Below are 24820 nucleotides of genomic sequence, written 5' to 3'. Positions count from 1 at the left end.
GCGTGACGACCAGTATGCTCCAAATTTTGATCGGGGTGGTCAACATAGTTAAAATAAAAAATTATTTTTAATTTTTTATTTAAAATTAAACACAAACAATATTTAACTAAAATTGATCAGACGATGTACGTTAAACGGATATGATGTGAGGATCCTCACAAAGAGGACCATCCTCATTGTGTTTTCTTAAACTAATCAAGTTGTTTTTAGTGGATTTGGATTCCATCCGGATCTAAATTGTGGAGAACCTAGAGATTCTCACATCTTAATCGTTCATCGTACATCATGTGACTAGAAATCATTTTGAATTTTAAATATAAAATTAAACACAAATAGTATCTAACGAAAACTGACCGCACGATATACGATGAATGGCTAGGATGTGAAGATCCTTAGAATCCTCACAAAGAGGATTCGAAGAGGATCCTCATCCGTTTGAGTCTCTACTGTTACTACACACTTTGTTTAATTACAAATTCCAAATAATAATTATTTTCTGGTCGTTCGCAAGTTCCTCGAAAGGAAGGGTAGTGGTGCTCTGTAGGTCACATGTGGTTTGACTCCCTCTCTGGCTGTCTGAGATCTGTTGGTCCCGGTACACCATCGTGGTCCTTAAAAATGGGGTTTTCTAGGTGCTCTCTGCACGGTGCTCGCGGGTAGTTTAGATCGGCTGTGAAGGTAGGCATTTGGTGCTTATCAATGTGTGGGCCTACCGTTTTGCTGCGAAGTTTTAGATCGGCTGAGGCTAGGGGGTCACCTTGGGTTTCTCACTGGGAATGGGGGATTTGAGAGTAGATCTAGCGCTGCTGTGACAGGCGAACTTACGGGAGGTTTCAAGGGGGCGATGAGACTCTCGATTGAAGTGGGTTCTCTGTTCTGCCATGGTGGTGGATAGCGAAAGGAAAGAAATGGAGGATTTGGGTTCACGATTTGGTTTTAACCTAAGACTGTATGAGAAAGAGCGGGGGTTATCAGCATCAACAGGAAGGATGTTGAAAGAGCCTTATTGGGGTTCTAGTACACCATGATTGCAAAAGTGCTCACTTCTAAGGATGTGAATGGAGAAGTGTTTGTCGACTACTTTATGTCGCTCTGGCAGGGATAAGAAGGGGTCTCTATCAGGGACATTGGAGAGCGTAGGTTCTTAGCACACTTTCCGGGACGACGCGATTTGCAAAGGGTGGTAGACGCGGGCCAACCTTAGACCTTCAAAAACGATCTTGTGCTGGTGGCGAATAGAATGGAAAACAGGCTGAACATATGGGTACCATTTTCCTTAGGTATTTTTTGGGTCTAACTGCATAACGTTCCAGTGCTCAGCATAACTCAGGTGGTTGCCGAATCCATTGGAGGTTTGATGGGCACTATTCGAATGGGGGACAAGTCGAGAAGCCATGACTGCATTAGCAGTTTTCTCTGAGTGAAAATCAGATTCAATGTCCGAGAACCCCTTATGAGAAGGACGTTTGTGAACTTCCCTGATGATGGCAAGGTCTGGGTTGACTTTAAGTATGAATCGTTACCAAAATACTGCCTAATTTATAGGCTATTAGGACATCCAACAAGAGTTTGCAAAGACCTCCAGGTCGATGGAATGAGAGATGATGAGAGCTCCAGGGATATAGAAGAGGCATTTGCGTTCTGAGGATTCGATGCAGTGGCGGACTTGCAAGGTAACCCTGGGGTCAATTGGGGGGCGGATGAGCTCAGAGTGATGGAAGGAGGAGCAGAGTGATGAACTAGATGAGGGAAAATGATATAGTCACTGCTCGACTGCTTCAGGTATGGGGAGCCACACACAGTACGGGGGTTGTAGATCTAAGAGCGGGAGTGAGTGTATAACTAAGGTGGAAGTTGAAGTTATCGACACTGCTACCTCGCCGAGTAAGCCTCGTTGTTCTTCGAGCAAAAGTGGGTATAGGGACACTAAGCTTGCTGACAAAGTCCATCGCCAATGATTGGAAGAGCAAGATGCTAGAAGGGTTAGAGAAATGGCATTTGACGCAGGGTTAATTGGACCGGGGGGCGTGGTTGCTGTTGGAGCTGAGCATGTTGTCTTTCATGAAATTCCTGAGTAGGAAGAAATGGCGAATGTGGCTAATGTGTCTTTGGAAACCGGCCAAAGATTTGATTTAGACCTTGTGCCACTTGCTTTAGATGGTATAAATAAGGAGATGATTCAAATGTTTAGTAGAATGAAGTGGCATATGTAGAGGGAGACAAGGCTATGGATGATGATCCGTTCGAATTGGCACCTATTATCGAGGTTGTGATGAATGAGCACAAAGGGAAAAAGCTATCGTATCAAGAGGTAGAGTATACTTTGCCAATTCAATGTGTGGAACCTAAAAGTAACCGACCAAGGAATAGCTTATTTTTAGAGGCGGAGGAGACCAGCCATGAGAGGTTTCCCAAGTCCCCATGAAGCTCATCGTAAGGAACTATCAGGGTATCGAGGGTGACCTGACAGTTGACAATTTGTTGGAACAGAATGACTCCACACCCCTAACATAATGATCCTGCTAGAAACAAAGAGCAAAAGCAGTCGCTATGGGTATCTTAAAAGAAGGTTGGGAATGAAGCATATGCACGCAGTGGAACCAAGAGGAATTGGTGGCAAGCTGTGCGTGTTTTGGAGAGACGACTCACAGGTGATTTTGGTGAAGTCTGAGGACTTTGTGATTGAAGTAAGACTATGAGATGAAAATAAAAAATGTCATTAGCGCTTGGTTGCCATTTATGCCAGTACTGATGAGAAAAAGCGGAGAGACCAATGGTGGTGCTTGAGCAAGCGGATAGAAAAAGATAGGGACATAAGTCTTCTCATCATGGACTTTAATGATATCCTGTGTAATGAATAAAAGAAGGTGGCAACTATAGAATGACGTCTAGTTTGTGTGACTTTAAAGAGTTCGTGGGTTGAAATGAGCTCATGGACTTGGGTTATGAAGGTTATCCCTTTACTTGGTGGAATAATAGAGAAGCTATGCCAATTCAACAACAACTCGATCGAGGGTTGGCAACCATGGGGTGGCATGATCTTTACCCCGATACCAAAATCAGGCATATGGTGTTGGAAGGGTTCGACCATGCACTGCTCTTTCTGTCCACGGAGAAGGTGAAGGCGTGGAGGGGAAGAAAATTCACTTATGATGCGTGCTAAAGTAAGATGGAGGAGTGTCGTGACTTGGTGGTAGGGGACTGGAGGGATAATTTTGGAGGTTCACATGCCTTTCGATTGTATGAAAAAATGAAAACTCTCAGGAAAAGCTTAAAGGCGTGGTATAGAGGGAGAGGTAGAAACTCTAAGAAAGTCATTGAGCATCTGAAAGAAGAGATCAAAGTAACTTATAAATCAAGCGGATTTTCCACAGAGGAGGTTAAAGTAAAAGAGGTGGAGTTCGGGGTCGCCCACAAGAATGAAGAGTCATACTGGAGAGTGAAGTCAATGATCTAATGGCTTAAAGAGAGATAAGAATACGAAGTTCTTCCATGCGCAAAAGCTGAAAAGGCGTAGATTCAACCAGATTCGGGGATTGGAGGACTCGAATAGGGTATGGCATGAAAGTGATACCAGGATAAGTTCTACTACAACTTCCTATTTTTCTGAGTTATTCCAGACTAGTAGGCTAGTCAAATTGATGAGATTGGGACCTATTTGGAGGCCCGGGTGACATTTGAGGATAACCTCGCATTGACAACACCCGTGACAGATGGTGAAATTAAGGTGGTAACCTTTCAAATCCCACCTACACATGCCCCGGGTCCTAATGGGTTCTTTGGTTGTTTTTACCAGGATCATTGGGAGACTGTGGGAAAGGATGTGGCGAAGATAGTCAAAGCCTTCTGGCACTCGAGCATGTTCTTGCGGAAACTAAACCATACCAACTTGGTGCTCATTCCAAAGGTGAAATGCTTGAAGAACATGACGCAATACCGGCCTATTGCGCTATGTAATGTAATCTATAGGATCCTTGCCAAGGTACTTACAAATAGATTAAAGAAGGTGATGCCGAAACTAGTGACAATCAATCTGCCTTTGTCGCTGGGAAGCAAATTCAGGACAACATACTAGTGGTGCATGAAATTCTGCATTCCTTGCTTCACCAAAAAAAAAAAGAGGATTAGGCAGGCATGGAAATAAATTTGGACATAGCTAAGGCTTACGATCGCGTGGAATAGGAATTCCTCCTAACTATGATGACAAAAATGGGTTTTGCGCCGCTGCGTTGTAGATGGATTAAGGAATGCATCTCCATTGTTTCCTTCAATATTCTATTCAACGGAACCCCCGATCGGGTACATATTGCCGAAGAGGGGGCTAAGGTAGGGAGACCCCATCATCTCCCTACTTATTCCTCCTTTGCACCGAAGGGTTTTCCATGCTGATCAGGAATGGTTTGGAGCGTGGTGTTCTTAATGGTTTTAGGGTGTCGCCAAACGGGGTATCGATAACACACATGTTTTTTGCGGACAATTCCGTGTTGTTTAGTAATGCTACGGTGGAGGAGGCGCAAAAAGTAGTGGATGTGCTGAAGATTTATGCACGGGAATCTGGCCAGGAAATCAATATGTCTTAAAGTTCGAGCTTCTTTGGCTCGAAGACTACAAACTAAACCAAGGAGAAAATTGGGAGAATTATGGGCATTTAATGTAAGGCGGGATTTGGGAAGTACTTAAGGCTGTAAGCAGATTTGGCCACTCCAAAAAAGTTGTCTTTGAGGAGGTCCGGGAGAAGATTGAGACTCGCATGTTAGGTTGGGCCGAGTAGTTCCTGGCCCAAGCAGGGAAGGAAGTCCTTGTCAAGGCGGTGGCCATGGTTATGTCAAATTACGCCATAAGTTGCTTTAAGTTACCAAATGGGGTGTGCAGGGATATAGAGAAAGCTATTCGAAACTACTGGTGGAGAAGCAATGAGCAGTGGAAGAGAGTCCACTGGATCTCTCGGGATCGATTAATGAAGCAAAAACGGTATGAAGGCTTGGGCTTCAGAGATATCTAATGTTTCAATCTGGCTTTCTTGGCCAAGATTGGGTGGTGCTTGACCCAAAATCCATTGTCTCTTCTAGCAACAGTTTTGAGGGACAAATACTTTCCAGGGAAAACTTTTAAGGATGCTTGTGAGGGGAGGAATACGTCCTGGGGTTGGAATGGCATTTTCAAAGCACGTAAGGTGCTACAGCAAGGCTTAAGGTGGAGGGTTGGAGACGTGACCAGTATCAATATTAGGGAGGACCCATGGTTCCCTAAACCTTCCACATTCAAAGTTAGACCACGGGTGAGCTTGCAATGAACTATGGTGAGTGATTGACTTGACCTCAAAATCTTGGAATACTGATATGATTTCGCCGGGCTTTAACCGGGATGATGTGGCTTCGATCTTAAGTATCCATTTAAGTAGAAGTGGTTGTCGTGATAAACTGGTATGGCACCACACTATGAACGGGGACTACTCGGTTAGGTTTGGATACGGGGTGGTTGTGTGTCTCATGGAAAACGGAGCCTTGGGGAAGAAAGGACGAGGCTCGTCTAGCGAAAAGCAAGAAGAACAACCAGGTGTGGAATTTGATTTGGAGTTTGAAGGTCCCTAACAAATTTAAACTTTTCATTTGGCGGTGTTGTAACAATGCATTGGCGGTCCGACATAGTTTGCAGATATGACACATGAGGGTTGATAATGTTTGTGGGGTGTGTAACTCGGTGGATGAGTCGGAAAACCATCTATTTTTCCATTGCGATCTCAGTAACCTGTTTTGGTTATGTTCTCCGCTCCAACTGAACTCCCATGACTTGGTTGGTGCTGACTTTTTAGCAAGTTGGGAAAATTTCTGTAATAGGGTCAAGGGAAGGGATAGAGCTGATGAGATTATGCAAGAGTTTGCCTTCAGCTTATGGAGGCTCTGGAATAACAAAAACAAGGTGGTGTTCAACGGAGTGCACCGACAGCCCTTAGAGGTTTTGGAGGTTTGGAGGAGGAATATCTCTGATTTTAGAGATGCTACGTCCCAGGGGACTGCGAGTGAGTGTCCAAAAAAAGGGATGATGACATTAGCTATGTCTTGTGTGGAAGTACATTGGAAGAAGCCAGAGTATAGGTTTATCAAGGTCAATACTGATGCGGCTTGGTGTAAGAACACTCTGCGCATGGGTGTGGGCTGGGTTAGGCGCGACTTTGCAGACCTGCTTCAAACTGTGGGAGGCTTGGGCATTAGATTTTATCACACTGCAGCAGCTGCTCAAGCGTGTGTGATTAGTGATGCCGTGCTGCTCACTCAGTCGCTAAGTTCGTATTTAAGGAAGGCCAAGCTTTTGTCTGGGATTGTATTGGCCCGAAATTTTTGTTTAACATATTAGCTCAGGATGTAAACATTTCTATTCATCTCTAATATATCTCGATCTTCGGGACAAAAAAAAAAACTACAAATTCCAAATCAGTGAGCTTAATAAACTTCATGTGAACCATTGAAAATTGGAAAATCTTTTTACTGCTTGAAAAAGTTGAAACAGTAGAGCCCAGAGAATCTGTATACTTGGAGAAAATTTTCATTGTGAAAATATTATGAGTGATATACCACGTGTTATTATATAAGTAGTGGAAAGTTTTGAATACATCAATATTTTTATACTAAGGAGAATGGGAGTTTGGCTGAGCCTTTAAGCCTTTAAGTTATTAATTTTTTAACATGCATATTCTATCATTTTGTATAATAAAAACGTGATTTACTATCTTGATCAAATTCGTAATTTACTATCTTGATCAAATTCGTGTACTTGACATTGACAAGCCATACTCCTTTGCCTTTGCTGGCTAGTCTGGCTTATAGCAAGATGGTGATGCTTCTTCCCCAAAAAAAATAAAACTAGAGGGACCACATTATCTAGATAATGCGCCAATTACGCGCATATATTACATTCACACCAAAAAGATTTTCGTATTTGTAGTACAATTGTTATATATTTTCGGTGCGGAACTTTTGCTTAATTAGTGTGGGGGTTTGAGTATTAGGTGATATCCACATGGAAGTGTAGATGATGATGCATTCTGGAATTTAATTGGTGCATGAAAATTTGTACTACGAAGGTCCACGTGGACTTTTGTTTAGGCATTTAAAGATTAGGGACAATATTTGGAATAGATTGGTGCTACAAAAATCAGAAAAGGGTACGACACTGGGCCAACAAATTTTGACTTTGGCACCAAGAGGATTTTTATTACAGAGTAGGATTCTCGTTCCTCATATTTTCATTCTTTTTCCTTCTCTCCTCTCACAAATTGTTTTTGGTCTTCTTCTGGCTATTAAAAAATTAACACAAAACTTTGACGTGACTTAATCGTAACCATTTAAATAAGAGGGGAGGGAAGGGAAGGGAATGGGAGAAAATCCTACTTCTTTTATCACGTTATAGTGGAATTGGGATACTTTATTTCATGGTTGAGCAATTTGAGTTCTCTAAATGCAAGACGCTAATGTGAAAAAGACCTTCAACTCCACACACAAACGCCACTTTACACAAACCTCTCTCTCATACTTTCATAAATAAACAGTATTGGAGCTGTATAATCAGGAGCAGCATCCTTAGTCTGGAGTAACAACACTGCTTCAAATTCAGCACAACACCAGTTCAAATTTGGCTATCCAAGTCTCATCAACTGAAGAGTCCTTGGTCATCTCATTAAAAGAGGTCATCTCATCAACCTTCTTAGCGAAATGGGGTGTTACTAGATTACTTGAGTGTTTGACACATTGAAAGTTGAACCTTATGTGAACTTCACAGTGACTAGCAACGTTGTCTTCATGGTCTAGAACCTAAGGCCAAGGCAGACGTGTTCCTTATCACTCAAATATAAGAGTCAGAAGCGCGTTCTACACCACCACCACATTAATTCTGCCAAAAATTGGCACGCCTGCATTCACTAGAAGAACGTAATTAGTTCTTAGTTACTCATGCCCCACGTAATCTTGGTAGGTTTTAGAGTCAACAAATTCACAATGCAATTTGTAAACGTAGTACAAATAACTTTTCATATATTGCTCATTCTAAATGAACGAATTCGACGGATTCCTGGTTTTATTTTTTTATTTTTTAAATTTAACTAGTATATGCCCACACACAAAGTGTGTATAAAATTTTTTATTTTTGTTTTTAAAATTGCAGAAGAGAGAGGAAGAGAGTGAGAGAGAATGTGAGAGTGGGGAGAGAGGGAGAGAGGTTTAATTTATTTATTATTTTTTAAATTTTTTAAAATTAGTAAACAATAAAATTTTGTTTTGTAAAATTACGTTACAGCCCCTTTTTTTTTTTTTTGTTGTGATAGAAGACTAAATAGTATTTTTCACTGTTTTTTAATTGACAAACAAAGTTCTATTAAGGGTTTTTATCACCAATGGCCCCTGAGATTGACCAAACTCATCATTTTTGTCCATCACTTTCAAAATCAATCAATGTCATCCCTAACATTCACTACCGCACATCAATTTGGTCATTCCATTTAGATTTCGTCAATTATTCTATTAGTTTGTATGTGGGACCCATAAATCCAATAAAATTGTGACATGTGAATTACAGAAAAGAATGATTTTTATCACAAATGATCCATAACATTGATCAAACTCCTCATTTTGGTTCCTGAGTTTCAAAAATCAATAAATTTGGTCCTTGGCTTTCACTACCGCACATCAATTTAGTCATTCTGTTAAAATTTCGTCAATGTTTTACGTAAGCATGATAATATGGTCCCATTAATTCAATCATATGGCGCTACATGGATTAACTATAATTTTTTTTAAAGATTTAAAACTAAAAGTAAAATAAGAAATTAAAAACTAAAAAAAAAAAGAAAAAAAAAAAAGACATCATCGTCTTCATCCATGTATGCTCAAAAAGAAAAGGAAGGCATCATGACATCACTAAAGCTCTTGACCTCCCAAAATCCTCATTCTCTTTAGTTAGTTATAATCCTATCAAATTTGAATTAAATTTGGATTCGATTATATCGAATTTAGATTGAATTTTATTTCCCAATTGGAATTGTGGGATGCAAGAGAAATGCCAGCGTGGAATATGTCACTCTAAAAAAATAGTTTCTTATAATTAATCCACTTAATGCCATATGATTGGATTGGTGAGACCACATCAGCATACTAACAAAAAATATTGACGAAATTTTAATGGAATGACTCAATTGATGTGTGATAGTGAAAGTCAAGAACCAAATTTATCAATTTTTGAAACTCAAGGACCAGAATGAGGAGTTTGATCAATGTCGGTGATCATATGTGATAAAAATCATTCTTTTGTGTAATCCACGTGTCACCATTTTATTGGATTTGTTTGTCCCACATACAAAACTAACAGAATAATTGACAGAATCTAAATGGAATGACCAAATTGATGTGTGATAGTGAATGTTAGGGACAACATTGATTGGTTTTGAAAGTAAAAGACCAAAATGATGAGTTTGATCAATCTTAAGAACCATTTGTGATAAAAACCCTTCTATTAATACGTAATATGTAGTTTAAATACTTGTACAATGTTCCTGCTTGTCGAAACTACCAAGTATTCAATTCAATAGATGTTTTCTTTTGTGTTTTTTTTAAGAGAGTTTTAACGAAAAATCTGCGATACTGTTCACTTTAACGAAAAACTACATTTTTACACTAAAAAGTCAATCATGGTACTATTCATTTTACTTTTTATTTTGTCCTTATCGTTAAAACTAAAAGTTTTCAAGTATTTTTCATTAATTTTTCTATTTCCAAGTCTTTTTTATTATTTTTTATTTATTTATTTATTTATTTTAATTCATAGATAAACCCCTTTGATTACTGCCTTGACATTTTGGACCAACGCCAAGACAAGTACGGCTCATCTGCCCTCAGATTACAACGAACCAAACACCGACCCAGCCAGGATGGACTCCCTAACCCCCGACGCCAAACAGATCTTCATCTTATCCGGCCAGAGCAACATGGCCGGCCGCGGCGGCGTCTTCACGGACCACCACCACCACAATCGCCAGCAATGGGACGGCGTCGTTCCGTCGGAGTGCCAGCCCCACCCTTCCATCCACCGCCTCGACGCACATCTCCGGTGGGTGCCCGCGCGTGAGCCGCTACACGCCGACATTGACGCCAAGAAGGTTTGCGGCGTGGGCCCGGGGATGGCGTTCGCGAACAAGGTGAGGGAGTGTGCGGGGGAGGTGGGGCTCGTGCCGTGCGCGGTGGGCGGGACGGCGATCAAGGAGTGGGCGCGTGGGGAGCACTTGTACGAGAGTATGGTGAAGCGGGCGAGGGAGAGCGTGAAAGGCGGGGGTGAGATGAAGGGGTTGTTGTGGTACCAAGGGGAGAGTGACACGTCGACGCAGCATGATGCGGATGCGTACCAGGGGAACATGGTGAAGCTAATTGAGAATGTGCGCCAGGATCTTGATTTGCCTTGGCTTCCAATTATCCAGGTTGGTGAGCTTGTAAATTATTCTTCAGTCTTTGCATTCATGGCCATTTTATAAGCATATAATTTAGTTACTAACCATTGCAATTCAAACGCAATAGTTTTGATTTTGTCCATAATTACAACGAAATTAGCACATGAGCATCTTCAACCGATGCTTCAAATTGTCAAGTGGACGCGTAACCGTGAAAAATGGCATCTGGGAGATCATCAAATTGAAATTTAACATGATGTTAAACTGCCACGGAGATCATCCAATTGAAATTTGGTGTTCATCATTTGACGTCTCATTTGAATATGCTACAAACTCACATGGTAATTTTGTTGTAATTAAGCTATTTTCCTTGAATTGGAACAAGTAGTCAATTACATCTCTGAAATTGCGAAAACTGAAACCTCAAAACATAATTTGATCAATTACATTTTTTTTTTGAACAATTATCATTATCTACACTAAGGGGAGGGGTTGGGTTTAGCCTCACAATGGGTTAGCAATAATGCGGTTCAAATTCGCCTTTGGCGGCGAGAATCGAACCTAAGACTTCTCCCTAACCAGTGAAGAGGAATACCACTAGACCGTAACACTAAGTGGCATAATTTGATCAAATTTAAAATTTCTTCTCTTTTAAATTGCTATTGATACGTTTTTGATTTTTTAGAATCTCGATTGTTTCGGTTAAAAATGCTATTAATACTTTGTGTACAGGTAGCTATTGTGTCCGGGGACAACAAGTATATAGAGAAAGTGAGGGAGGCCCAATTGGGAATGGAAATCCCAAACGTCGTGTGCGTGGATGCCAAGGGATTGGAGCTCAAAGATGATCATCTGCACCTCACCACCAAATCCCAGGTTCAGTTGGGTCACATGTTGGCTGATGCATACCTCCAGCATTTTGGACCCTCAGAACCCAATTCTCATGCTGCCCCTTGAAGTACACTATCTAATTTCACGGCGTTACTTCTTTTAAGGTGCGTTTGGACCAAGAACTTTAAACCTAATTATTGATACGGTGTTTGTTGGTGTATGACTAATGACTACGACTTTGGTGGGATTGTGTTTTCATTTGGTCGTATGGTTTGGGGACGAGGCCTTACAATGAACTGAATGCAGCTTTTGGGATTTGATCCAATGGGCCTAACATGCCTTGCACTAATGCACCAGATCTTTGTGTTGATGAAAAAATAAACCCTAATCACGGTTTCGATGTATTGACTTTTTATCTCTCTTTTTCACGTGATTGAAACCGAGGTACGGTAATCTCTAATTAACTGATGACAGGTTTATGGACTCTGTTAATTTGATTGAAACCTTTTATATGTTGATTCCGTTTATTAAGTTAATTTTATTGTCGCTGACTTTAAAGTTTGGTCCCCCTCATGAAGTATACATAGAAAATTATATATTATGATTCAGACAGACTATTTGAGTATATTATGTTAAGTTGCTAACTTGCTAATCATATATGATTTTTACCTCTTCATTTTATAATTAGACAACATAGGGTTAGGTTACACCGTACTATAGCAGATTTTCGTGTTTTACCATCTTATAAATAGAGTAATCTCCGATTTTCATGCAATGTAATAACGCTATTTATATATGATTTGTAAGCAAAAGAAGTAACAAATGGATTGAGCAAGGGCTGGTTGGTATTGTTGTGCTTTGAAAAAAAAAAAAATACTTCTGCTATGTTGTAAGAATAAGCCGCTGTAAAATAAAGCGGCAGAGTGTTTGGTAAACTTTTTTGTAAAAGTGATTTTGGAAAAAAAAAAGAGCAGTATTATAGTGTTTGGTAAATTTTTATGTAAAACAGCTGTGACTGTGTGAAATGATCAAAAAGGGTTTGGTCTTATTTAGCATGCCTTGGGGGGCCCACTCCTTTTATTTGGTCTCCCTCTTCTTCTCTCTTTCTTCCCTTTTTCCCTTGAGACTCTCCTTTCTCTCTAACTCTCTCTCTATGATACTCTCACTCTCTAATTACTGAGAGAATCACCCACGCCAACACCAATTTTCGAGTGAAATCCATACCAATATTCCTTGTTTTAGGTGTAGTTTGACCTATGGATTTGAATGGTGGCGTTGCATGTGAAGATCAAGTACTCAAAAATGAAGAAAGCCAACCCTTCCCTCTTGATGAAAAACTCTTTGACGAGTTGACCTGAGGCTCGACGAAATTGGGGTGCTTCAAACTCAATTCAACCTTTATTTAATTTCAGGTACAACTTCTGTATCCTGCATATTGAATTTTCGCATGAAATTCGGGATTTAACCCCAAATGCCCTCTATGTGTTCATGCCCAGAAATCTGGTGACCTTCTTGGTCATTTTTCCAGCGAACTTGAGACTGAATCTTCATCAATCGCCAAATCTCAACTCTGGGTAACTCTGAATCTACACTAAGCCGGAGAAACCTGGGAGAATGAGAGAGATATGGGATTGAAGTTTTCTTGTTCAAGTTTTGTGAGAGCTGAAAGTGTGAGGAAATGAGGGCAATTTTGGGTTATTGAAAAATTCATTAAAGATTACTGTTCACTTGTGTTTTTTAAAATAAGCTGGGTTTTGGAAGCTGCTATTTGCAGCTTCAGGTTTTGGGCTTATTTTCATCCAAAACTTTGAAATAAAGTTGATTTTGAGAGTTTACCACACACCAAAAACCTTCCCAACTTTCTTTCATACCCATTTTTTTTAAAATCACCTCAATGCCAAACCAGGGCTAAAAGGACCTAAGATATAGTTTGAATGAAGTCATTCGTGCAATAGATGTTGAGCTAGGATTTGGATCCCATCCGAATCTTCTTAGGGATATTTCGTACGGTTAGAAATCATTTTGAATTTTTTTATTAAAATTAAATAGAAACAGTACCTAACGAAAGTTGGCCGCACAATGTACAGTGAACGGATAGGATGTGAGGATTCTTAGGATCCTCACAAAGAAGATTCGGAGAGGATCCTCCGTTGAGCTATTACTGTCATCCGCGTTAACGCTCAAAATTTGCAGGTTAACAAATTAAAATATTGAACCCTTGGTGGGTTTTGGGTATGGGCTGAAATGAAATGAACACAAAAGTGTAAGTGGTTCACCGCTTAAAATTGGGCTACTTCCACTCTTTTACTTGGATTTAATTGATTACAAGACTAAAATAGCGCTAGGCTAATACATGAACTCTTTTTTTCTTTTTTTTCATCAGACCTCTATACAGATGGTCCTCACCCTTTTATATAGGCCGTCAATGAACCTCCAAGCCTTAGGTCTCCCTAACTTGGCATTTAATGTGTCACCTGTATAGACTAGGCTGCTGACACCCTTTGACCTATCAAGCCAACATTCGGCAATGAAATGACATGTGTAAAGCCAAAATGGTGCATTATGTCAAAATAATGCATGTCGAGCGTCCCGCTCGCCCTTGGTTATCCAACCCTGCCTGTATGAGTGTCGTTCCGACTATCTTTACATTTCATCTTAGGTCTCTGCCCCAAGTTGGAAAAGTTTCCAATACAGCTGTCAGTCTACTCATGTGCCTCCTGCCGGTCGGAAACTCTTCATATGTCCTGGTCGAGTTGAGCTTACAGGAAATCGGCTTCAGAACTCGGGAGCGCTCCCCTTAGGCTTTGGGCTTCTTGATCTTTTTAGGGCTTCTCGTGACTTCTTTTTAGGTCTGTACAGTTAAATGGGCCTAAAAGTGCCTAACATTAACAACCCGTCCCATAGGCCGTTTAACTTACTACAATCAGTATATTAGTGACCATTTGAATGGTTGTGTTAGGCACATGTTTAATTTAGAGGGTTGCAAACTAGGACGTTGATCTCGCATCCGAGAAAGTGCGGAAAAGTAGTTCAAGAACTTGGATATAATAATAAAATCCGAAAGGGGCTAAATTTTTACTCATTTGGTGCATCCAGTCATCCTTTTTCTTCAATCTAATATACCAACGCTGGCATGCCTTACCAAATTTCTGAACTAATTATATGCTGCTGTTTCTTTTGTTTTCATTAAATCATACATTGCTTCAAGTTTTGGAGGCAAGGATGACTATCCCATTTGAAATTATTAAATTCATTTGGCCGGTTCGTTTAGAGATTACAATGTAGAAAGCGAAGGGCTGAAAAGCGTGGAGGAAATCTATCGATGGAACCACATTAATCAAACGTACGATGATTTTGTGAAGAAGATGAGGATGAACGTCCGATCGAGAACTTGTTGCAAACAGCTGAATTCATGACCTTGAAAAAGTGCTTCTTCTTTCGAAATTTGGAGGACTTACCCAACGAGATGTCGTCGGAGACACCGCCTCTAGGTTGTGCTTTTGATGACGGCTTGTTCATCATCCGCTAACACTTGTTTTATCTGTTATTGTTTGGATCCGATTTTACACTATTAGTCCGTTGTATTGAAGCCGTTGGATGACTCCGGAGATGAAGGAAACTTTGTTGTAAATTGTAATTACTGTTATAGTAATTACCTTAGAAATATCTTTGACGTTTACAGAGTTGACTTGTGCATGGGATTCTATTAAAATTAATTATTAGTCGATCCAATTGGTATGGGATAAAGGAGGATATGGACTGAATTCGTATTCCATCGCCGAAAACCATGCATGCAGGTTGTATTTTGGATAATAGAGGGATTTGTTGATCATCATCAGAATGGGATAAAGCTACAAGTGGGATTTGATAAACAAAGTAATCCTGATGCTGCACACATTCCAAGTGGTGCACGTGGGTTTGGAGATAAAAGGACTGGATTCATGCATGTACGTAGGGAATTAGGAGACCATTTTCCATCCAATTCATGCATGTAGAATCGTAGATGATCTGGTGAATGGGTTATAAGATATGGCGCGTGGTGCTAGGAATTTGAAGTTGGCAACAATTCTAAATATGAGCCCTATCAGGAGACTAGTGTATCTGGTCTGGATGCAAGGAAAATGCAGTTGCCAACTATTCTAGGATATCAAGATGATGACAAAGGCTTCTGTGATAGCTATCTCAGATGAGTGATCTGCTTTGGGTCGGAATTGCACGGGTTAGCTAGTAAATACTTCACTACTATAAATATGAGGTGCTGTGCAACGTGCAAGAGCCCCTCCAAACTAACACACAATTGCGCTGTGCAAACAACTTCTCAAAGACCTTGAGATTCTTATTTTTTTTTCTTTTTCCCGCCCACACACTTTCAGTTTGGATAAATAGCACCGTGGAGGCAACCGAAAACATCTTCATCATCAGTTTGGATAAATAGCACTACAACCGTAGAACCAGCCGAGGAGGAGCACCTTCAGTTTGGATAAACATCACTGCTTTGAGATCGACTGGTTATTTATCCAAGTCTCGATCAACAAGGATTTCCAAGTCCTTATTGGAAGAGGTCATCTCATTAGCCTTCTCGGCGAAGTGAGGTGTTACCAGGTTACTACACTGAAAGCCGAATTTGATATTGAACTTCGCAGAACTAGCAGTTTTATCTTTAGGCGTCTAGAACCCAAAGGCCGAGACGTGTTCCTTCCTCGGCCGTAGCCGCGAGATCAAGAAGTCAGCAGCGTGCCTAATGCCACATCAACATTCATTTTACTCCCCGGCCAAGCTCGACCGACAAGTTGGCAGGCCCTGCATTCAACTGAAAGATGTAGTTAGCTTATTAATTACTCCGCCTGCACGCCACATAGGTTAGGTAGTTTTTAGGATCAACAGTTACATAAGGCAGGCACATTACATATAAAGACTTCATGAACAAGGAAATGAAGAGAATCTCAAGTGGATTCAAATATTCAACAAATATGACGTGTACTACAAGGGAGCCCTACATTGATTTCTTTTAAGTTTTAATTGAAGAAAAAATGAATTTTTATTCAAACACTTACTCTTTCACTCACCAAGACAACAACATACCAACCTAAGAATCATGTAACATGCACCATATGTCCCCACCCATGCACACTTTGATTTTTTGTTATAAAAGCAGTGTGAATGCCCACTGAAAAGGTAGTATGGATGAAGATTTTGGAAGATAATTAATGTTTACTATTCACTTGATGGCTTTGGTTCCCATTAATATATTAAAATAACTCATGTGATACGTTTGTTAAGTCTTGACTTTTGCTTATAAAAGATTGAAGAATACAAGAAAGTAGTGAGGTGAGAAACATACGGAGGAAAGGAAGAGAGAAAAGAAGGAAGAGATACAAAAAAGGGAAAGAAAGAAGAGAGATGCAACAGAAAATACCAGTGAGCCAGGCTAGAGAGGAGAGAAACTAGTGAGAGTTGTTTATGTTCTAGTACTACATCACCTGAAGTTGGCGCTAAGCGCATCACATACGAGTCTAAACATCTAACCTTGGGACAAGCTGGCAACTCTGGATCCAAAGCGAACACAAAAAGTGCATGTGAAGCTGGTCCTTGGCCAGGACAATACAAATAACTAAGAGACATTGTGTAAATATGTAATAATGAGCAGATAATATGCAAGGATGTCAAGCCACAAGTTTAATACTCACAAATAATATTATAAACATAAAATGTACAAAATGTCTATTTGTAAAGCTAAACATGGCATGTCACATCATAGTACGTTAAATCAGTCATCGGGGAAAACCACATATACATATATATACATAAAAATGAAAACAACCACTCACAGTTAATTGCGAGGTCGTAGCCGTTCTATCTAGAAAAGGCAGGGTCGCCAATAGTAATCTCAACTAAACATAATATATACTCATTAGTAAAACTCAATTAAAACATTTGAATTTAGAAAAACGGAATGCGAAAATGGAACTAGTATGTCGGAATACCTTAGAAAGGGTTTGGGGAAATTTTCGAAAGAAAAATCAACACCAGACAACTTTGACAATCAAGGGTTAAAGTTAACAGAATATTACATAAGCAACAAAAACAAATGCACCATTAAAAGGTCATAACCACCAAGAAGGACTAAGCAAGAACTAAACGAAGTGAACAATTCAAATAGAAAATGGGGGTGGACATGCCACCCGCGAGAAAACACTCCCATAATTCAAGAAAATAAGGCGATGTGCACTTTGAACGCCACTTGTGTGGCGATCAGTCGAGTCGGTGCATAACCTCTTTGACTCGTCTGGTATTTTAATTCAATTTGATAGGCAGGAACTTAGACTTTCCTCCATATCAATGTTCACAATGTCTCGTTACCGTGATAGCTTTAGAGATATCCAATCATCAACTGTAAAGACTCGATTAGTAGGGTGTTCGTTAAAGTATTGAAGAACTGCAGATCTTAGCATCTTATGTATTTGGTCAGTTTTCTCAAATTGTATGTCCACCTAAGAATGACACACGATGATGCAGGGTAAACGGGCACCCAAGGTTGACAGGAATGCCTTCCAATACTTAGAAATGTAATTGGGATCACGGTCAGAATTGATGCTTACCGGGATATTGGAGAATCTGACAAACTCTAAAATGAGGGATTCTACCAAGTGGTCTAGAGGGAAGTCTTCGTGGAATGGCAGAAGATGCGCTGACTTAGTGAGTCAGTTGACAATCACTAAAACATCATTATAGTATTCACATGTACAAGGTGTCTCATACAAAAAGTGATTGCAAGAACTCGAACAATTTCTTTCTTTCTGCTTTGACCTGTTGAAATATCAGATTTTTACTTAGTGACTCCATTTTCATCTCAAGTAAAAAATATACAGGTTGAACTTGGAAATTAGCTAAGGAGGTATCTTGATGATTTGTAAGTAATGTCACATCAGTACTCATGAGTTCTAACTGAAATGGGATATAATAGGTTAAAGGGTATTTAGTTATCTAAAAGGTTCTTCTAGCGAAGGTGTCAGCTACTAAGTTTGTACGACCGGGTTAGAAACATATTCACATTCAGCGTCTCAAACTAAATTGACTCTCCTTGGTCAACTTGTGAGGAAAAACACCATAGCCAAAAAATCGTTAACAACCCACCAAAAGTAATTGAAAAGACCAAGGACATCTTGTATTTCACAACACTTTGTGAAAATTTTCAATTTTCTACAATTGCAATCTTTTAGGGAATAACAAGAACGACATCTGTTAAGATTATGTGTCTCAAGAGAAACTTAATCTAAACAGAAATGGCACTTGTTAAATTCATTGTAAAGTTGATTCTCTCTGAAATCGATCATGTCTGATTGTTAATGTTTAGAAAGTTTGACTTTGTTGTTGGAGTAAACAAGGATGTCGTCGATAAGCCTATCACAAATCTGTTGAGATATGGGTGGAATGCCCTTCGTCATGTTTATGAACGATATTGGAGCGTTCGTCAACCCTCATGACATCACAAATAATTCATAATGTCCATGTTGAGTCTTGAGTCTTGGAAACATCGTCGTTTCTGATCTTCAACTGGTCGTAATCAGACTTCAGATCAAACTCGAAGAAAGCTCGGGCTCTACAAAGTTGGTCGGAGAGACCATCAATTCGAGACATGGACCAACGATTTTTAGTTGTCATAAATTGAATTACTTGTAAACAGTGTGCAATCTTAAGGTTCGGTCTTTCATCTTCATGAATGGGATAAGGGGTCTCTCTGGTGAAGGTTCAAGGAAAAGAAGTGTTATACCTGGAAGTACATCGAAAGAGTACTCCACCTTTCAATTTGGTGGTATCCTAGGTAGATCTTGGAAACTGACGTCAAGAATGTACGTCCTCAAATCGTACCATACTGCCTTGTTTCTCAATAACACGTGCTAATAGGCCTCACAACTTTTCTCAACATCTGTTTCGCCTTTACGGTGGTGATTAACTCATGCTTTAGTTTCTAATATTTGATATTGAAAGTGACCATAGGGATAACTGGTCATCTGAAAATGACAACTTCCAGTAGGTACTCCACCTGGGTATGTTTGTGATGCAGTCAATACATTCGTCAAATCATGTGAAGTCCATGATATCTAACAAAGTAAGATTAACTAGTGTCATTGGATTGGTAATGAGAATGGTGCATTCACTGCATTAGGGATCAACTAGCATCATTGGATTGGTAAAGAGAATGATGTATTCACTACATTAGGGCTGGATGTAACAAACTTTGTATAATGACATTGGGATTCTCAAGTCGTACCCAACCGGGGCAATATGTGATTGAGTCATCTAAGTAAACAAGAGTGATATGACTAAATGGTGGTGCTCAGATCAATCAAGACCCTAGCGAAAGTGTCCTAATAATGTACTCATGATTAGGTTAGGATCATTTTGGTCATCTAGGAAGGTGATATGGTTAACACTACCACGGGTTTACTATTCGCCTACATGGTTCGCTCCTAAGTTTCTAGATTTGATTCCTTTGGCCCTAATTGCCTCTATTAACGTTTTTTACGGTTTTGCCTTTACCTAACACTTCTCTAGTATTCTAGTATTGTTTGCCTCTATGGGACTGCGAACCAGTATCCTGGAAATGAGGTATGATACCCTAATAACATTGTGTTTTCAATATAAAGTAATCATACCGCTTGGATACTAGTTGACAATTCTCGGATACCGAACATTGCCATTCTGGTGGCAAATAGAGTAACCTAGGTTGGCTACTACCTAGGGCATGTTCGGATGAGTAAGTACGATTTCTAGGAAGGCTGCTCCTGTAAGATCATTTTGTCATTTCTAGGGACACTAACTATAACTTATAGTATTGCTAACCATAGGTATAACAACTTGTGCTCCCGTGCCCATACACATCGTAGTGACGGGTACTGCATCGGAAGTAATTCTGGAAACTATTGTTTATGAAGCTGCCCTAAGCTCAGGAATGGAAATTGTGTTAACCTACTTCAGCATGAGGTTTACTGGAATTCGATTTTCCTTTTGAAGGTCCAGGATTACAACTACTACGTTTGAAAGATTATTGTTGTCAAGGACCAAAAATGGCTATCCCCTAGATACTCTTATGTTGAGTGCTACCACTTCTAACACTAACATTGTCATTCCAGATATTTTCGGAAACTTCGAGGCGAAGTAAAATCTCAAGGAAATAACTAAGAGACACCTTGCAAACATGTACTAATAAGCAGATAAGATGCAAGGATGTCATGCCACAAATTTATGCTCACAAATAATATTATAAACATAAAGTGTATGAAAGGTATATTTGTAAAGTTAAACATGGCTTGTCACATCATAGTATATGAAAGTAGTGTCGAAGAAAACCACATATACATATAACGTGAAAACGAAAAGACCCACTCACAGTTACTTACGAGGTCGTAGCCGTTTGAACTAGGAAAGGCTGGGTGATAGGAGCATATTTAGGCGACTTACTTAGCTTGTTTTCGTGCATCTATGTTGTTAATTCATAGTTGTTATAGTAGTTTAAGCCATTTTCGTGTGTTTTTAGGTTCATATGGCTAAGGAAGCAAAAAGATGCATTTTGGAGCATTTTGGAGCAAAATTGGGCTTGGAATGGATAACATATGCTTGGAGCCAAAGTGTTGGACGAATTTGAAAGCTTTGTATGCACTTTGGACATAAAACAAAGGGCCTAGCCCAATCAAACAATCCTTTGAGCCATGCAAAACCTCTAGCCCAATCAACAACCCTTAGCCACATGCATTTCCACCTTCCTACTTCATCATTTCATCATTGCACCACCATTCACACACACATGCACTTACTCTTTCAGCATTGCACCACCAATTCAACACATGCATTTCCACCTTCCTACTTCATCATTTCATCATTGCACCACCATTCACACACACATGCACTTACTCTTTCATCATTGCACCACCATTCACACACACATGCACTTACTCTTTCATCATTGCATCACAAATTCAACACATGCATTCACACACCAACAACCTAGCTCTTTTTCCATCATTATTTCATCCACATGCACTCTCAATCATAACAACCACATTCACTCTTAAACAATCACCCACATATTCTCCCATTCCCCCTATAAAAACCCATGCATTCATACACAAAAATCACATCTCATTTTCATACACAAGACACCACAAACACATCCAATCTTCCCCTTTGCCGCAAGCTCCCATTCCATTTCTACACAATCTCTTCTCGGCTTCATTCCATTCCATACACTCTCCCATTTGCAGAAACCATTCAACCTTAGCCGCTCCACCTTCATTTACAACACACTTGGAGCACCAACACCGAAGGCAACTCTTAAGGGATTTCAACATCAGTTTTGCTTCAAGGGTTCTTTCTTCTTAATCCTATGTTCACTCATGTTATATATTTTTATGTCAAACCTTTTGTAAACATGAAGTGTAACTAATCTCTCTCTAGGGATTCGATGTAGCCTTGCAAGATTGCCATGTAGTTAATTCAGAATTCTCATTTAATTTATCTATTTCTTGTTTCATTCTCCGATTTAATTGTGACTTAGTGTGTTGATTTTAATGCTTGATCATCATTTGAATTAACCACAGGTTGTTTAGCCAAGATTAAAGCACACATCATGCATAATCTTGGTGGATATGTGAATGAATGAAGGGAATGTTTTGCAAACATCCTGCTGAGTGTTCCCTTTGGTTTTGTGAAAGTTTCTTGTGCACTACATATTCTTGATTAGGAACCAAAGTTGCACATCACAATTAGGCTCATGATTAGAGACATTTGATCAAATCCACACATCATATGGTTGATCATATCTAAGTGAAACAAACTCAAGAAATAGGTAGATGACTGAGTATAAACTGATTTAACAAACATGGCCTTGGGTTAGCAATGGTAAAATCGAATCCCTAGCTTCATCTCCATTGGTACTATCTCATTTTATTAGTTGTTGATTCATTTATTTGTGTTTACTTCATTTCCTTATGCTTTCAAGTTACAACAACAAATCTGCCTACATTGATTAGTTTTATTTCTCTAGTAAAAAGTTCTTGCAAAACAAGTGATTATATAGGTCCAATTAGTCCCTGTGGATTCGACACCCTTACTTGTGCCATTATACTAAACATATTCTAGCACGAAGAAGGAAAACCTCAATTACTGGGTAGCCAATAGTAATCGCATCTAAACATAATATAGAGACCCCTTAGTAAAATTCAATTAAATCGTTTGAATTTGAAAAAAAAAAAAAAAAAGTGTGTGGAAAAGGAACCAGTGCATCGAAATACCGTAGGAGGGTCTCGAGTGAATTTTGAAAAAAAGTCAACGCCGGTCAATTTTAACTGTCAAGGTTAAAGTTAACGGAATATTACTGAAGCAACAAAAATAGATGCACCATCACAAGGCCATAACCACCAAGAAGGACCAAGCAAGAACCAAACAAACTGAATAATTCAAACAGAAAATGGGGGTGGACATGCCACTTGCAAGAAAGCACTCCTATAATTCAAGCAAATAGTGTGATGTGCACTTTGAACGCCACCAAATACCGACGCATGTCACCAAAGACAAGCCATGAAGACATCCATTGTGTTCAGAACCAGAAGGCGGTTGTTGATGAATCATAATGAAAATCAGCTTTGGTTAGGTGGAGGACAACATAACAAAGTGGTGAGAGGGCATATGTAAGATTGAGAAATGGAGGAATAAATAGGATGTTGGTTAGAGGAAGGAAACGAGGGAAAAGTTGCAGATCTTAGGCTAAATAAGAGTGAAGAGATGGGACAAAAATGGAACAAAGTGAAGGAAGGGGCATGAAAGTGAAATATGAGATAAGCTTAGAGAAAAAATTGAGACAAAGCTCAAGGAAAACTGAGACAAAATAAGAAGAAAATTGAAATACGAGAGAGAAAAAAAAAGGAAAAAGAGAAAGACGGAAGGAGGAAAAAAAATTAAGGGTTGCCACCTGCACCACAGCCAAAGGCTAAGGCCAGCGTCTAGGACTATTTCTTGTGTTTGTGTTTGTGTTTGTAGAGAGAACTGCTCAAGAAAATAATATTTTTTTATCTTAAAAATGTGGAAATAAAATTTATGTCTCCAAAAACGCTAACGGACTCTCTCAAAGTGGGACTCTTCATGTACTCTCTTCCTTCATCTTATAGTTTAATGTCAATTCCCTTACTAATATTATAAAACATTACTCCAAAAATATGAGATGACAGAGAATCCATGAAAATTGAAAAATCTCATAGTTTCTTTACTATTTCTATTGAGAGATTTCCCTTAGCATTATCCCTTATCTTGTGTCCTTTTAAATAATAAATAAAGTTGTCAAGTCCTGCCAAGAAGGAATTGGATCCCATCCAATTTGTGGAGATTCTAGGGATCCACAATTTTAGCTAATTATCGTGTATCGTGCGGTCATAAATCATTTGACTTTTTTATTCAAAATTAAACACAAATAGTATCTGATGAAAACTGACCGCACGATGTACGTTGAACAGTTAGAAAGTGAGGACCCTAAGGCCATCTTCAACCGAAGGGTCCAAAGGGCCAGAGGGCTCGTTTTAGTCCTCTGGACCTCCAACAAATTAATATTTTAATGAACAGTGCAGGGCCATGTTTCTTACCATCTCTAACAGAGGGCCAAAGAGTCATAGGGCTCGTTTTAGCCCTGTGACAAAAAACCGTCTCCAACTGAGGGCCAAAGGGCCAAACATAATTTATTATTTAAATTTAAAAACTACAACAACTTAAATTTAAAAACTACAACTTATATTTAAAAACTACAACTAAAATTAAAAAAAAACTACAACTAAATTTTTTTTTGAAAAAAAAACTTAAATTTAAAAACTACAACAACTTAAATTAAAAAAAAAATACAACTTAAATTTAAAGTCCATAATCAACATCATCTTCATCATCCGCCATTGTAAGAATATAGTCGGAGGTAAATAACTGTCGCCAGGCCATAATTTCCCCTTTTTTGATCAAAATAGGCCTTACTCATTAGACTGTAATCCGAAGTGTTCCTTTGCATATTCCTATCATCCATCTCTTCTTGTATTTGTTTGGCCCGGTCTTCATGCCTTTCCGCGGCAAAGACATTTTGCTCCGCCATTAATTGCAATAAGGTCGCCACTTCCTGTTGAGCGGTGTAATCATCCTTTGCCTTGCCCTTTTCCTTCAACCTTCGAGCATTGTTTCATCCCATAGCCCTAGGTATGGAACCTTCACCCGAAGACGAATTTTCTGTCCTTGTTTCTTGAATGGTAGGAGATCCATCTTCATCCACATCTACAACTGAGGATGTAGTTTCGAACACCCGCGTAAGAGCAACTCTATGTTGAGGTAGATCTTCAAATAACACCCACCCTTTACAAATTTCCCAATAACCATGATGCTGAAAAGGTTTCGAGCTGCCCTCCATATACAATTCCTCCACTTGGCGTACCTATAAAATATAATTACACAAATTAAAGGAAATTAATTTATGAAATTAAATGTAATATAATTATTATAATTACAAAAAGTAAAGGAAAGTAATTTATGAAATTA

General features: G+C 39.3%; 1 protein-coding gene across 1 annotated transcript; it reads left to right on the top strand.

The window, feature by feature from the left end:
* The first annotated feature begins 9840 nt into the window (after positions 1 to 9840).
* Positions 9841 to 11778, top strand: LOC137729617 (probable carbohydrate esterase At4g34215). Its single transcript, XM_068468596.1, has 2 exons — positions 9841 to 10459; positions 11162 to 11778. Exons 1-2 carry the CDS (start codon positions 9917 to 9919, stop codon positions 11384 to 11386), a joined length of 768 nt encoding a protein of 255 aa, XP_068324697.1. The 5' UTR covers positions 9841 to 9916; the 3' UTR covers positions 11387 to 11778.
* The last annotated feature ends 13042 nt before the right edge of the window (positions 11779 to 24820 follow it).

Source organism: Pyrus communis, chromosome 3, assembly GCF_963583255.1.
Source record: "Pyrus communis chromosome 3, drPyrComm1.1, whole genome shotgun sequence".
Classification (NCBI taxonomy): domain Eukaryota; kingdom Viridiplantae; phylum Streptophyta; class Magnoliopsida; order Rosales; family Rosaceae; genus Pyrus; species Pyrus communis.
This window is presented reverse-complemented; position numbering and strand designations above follow the sequence as displayed.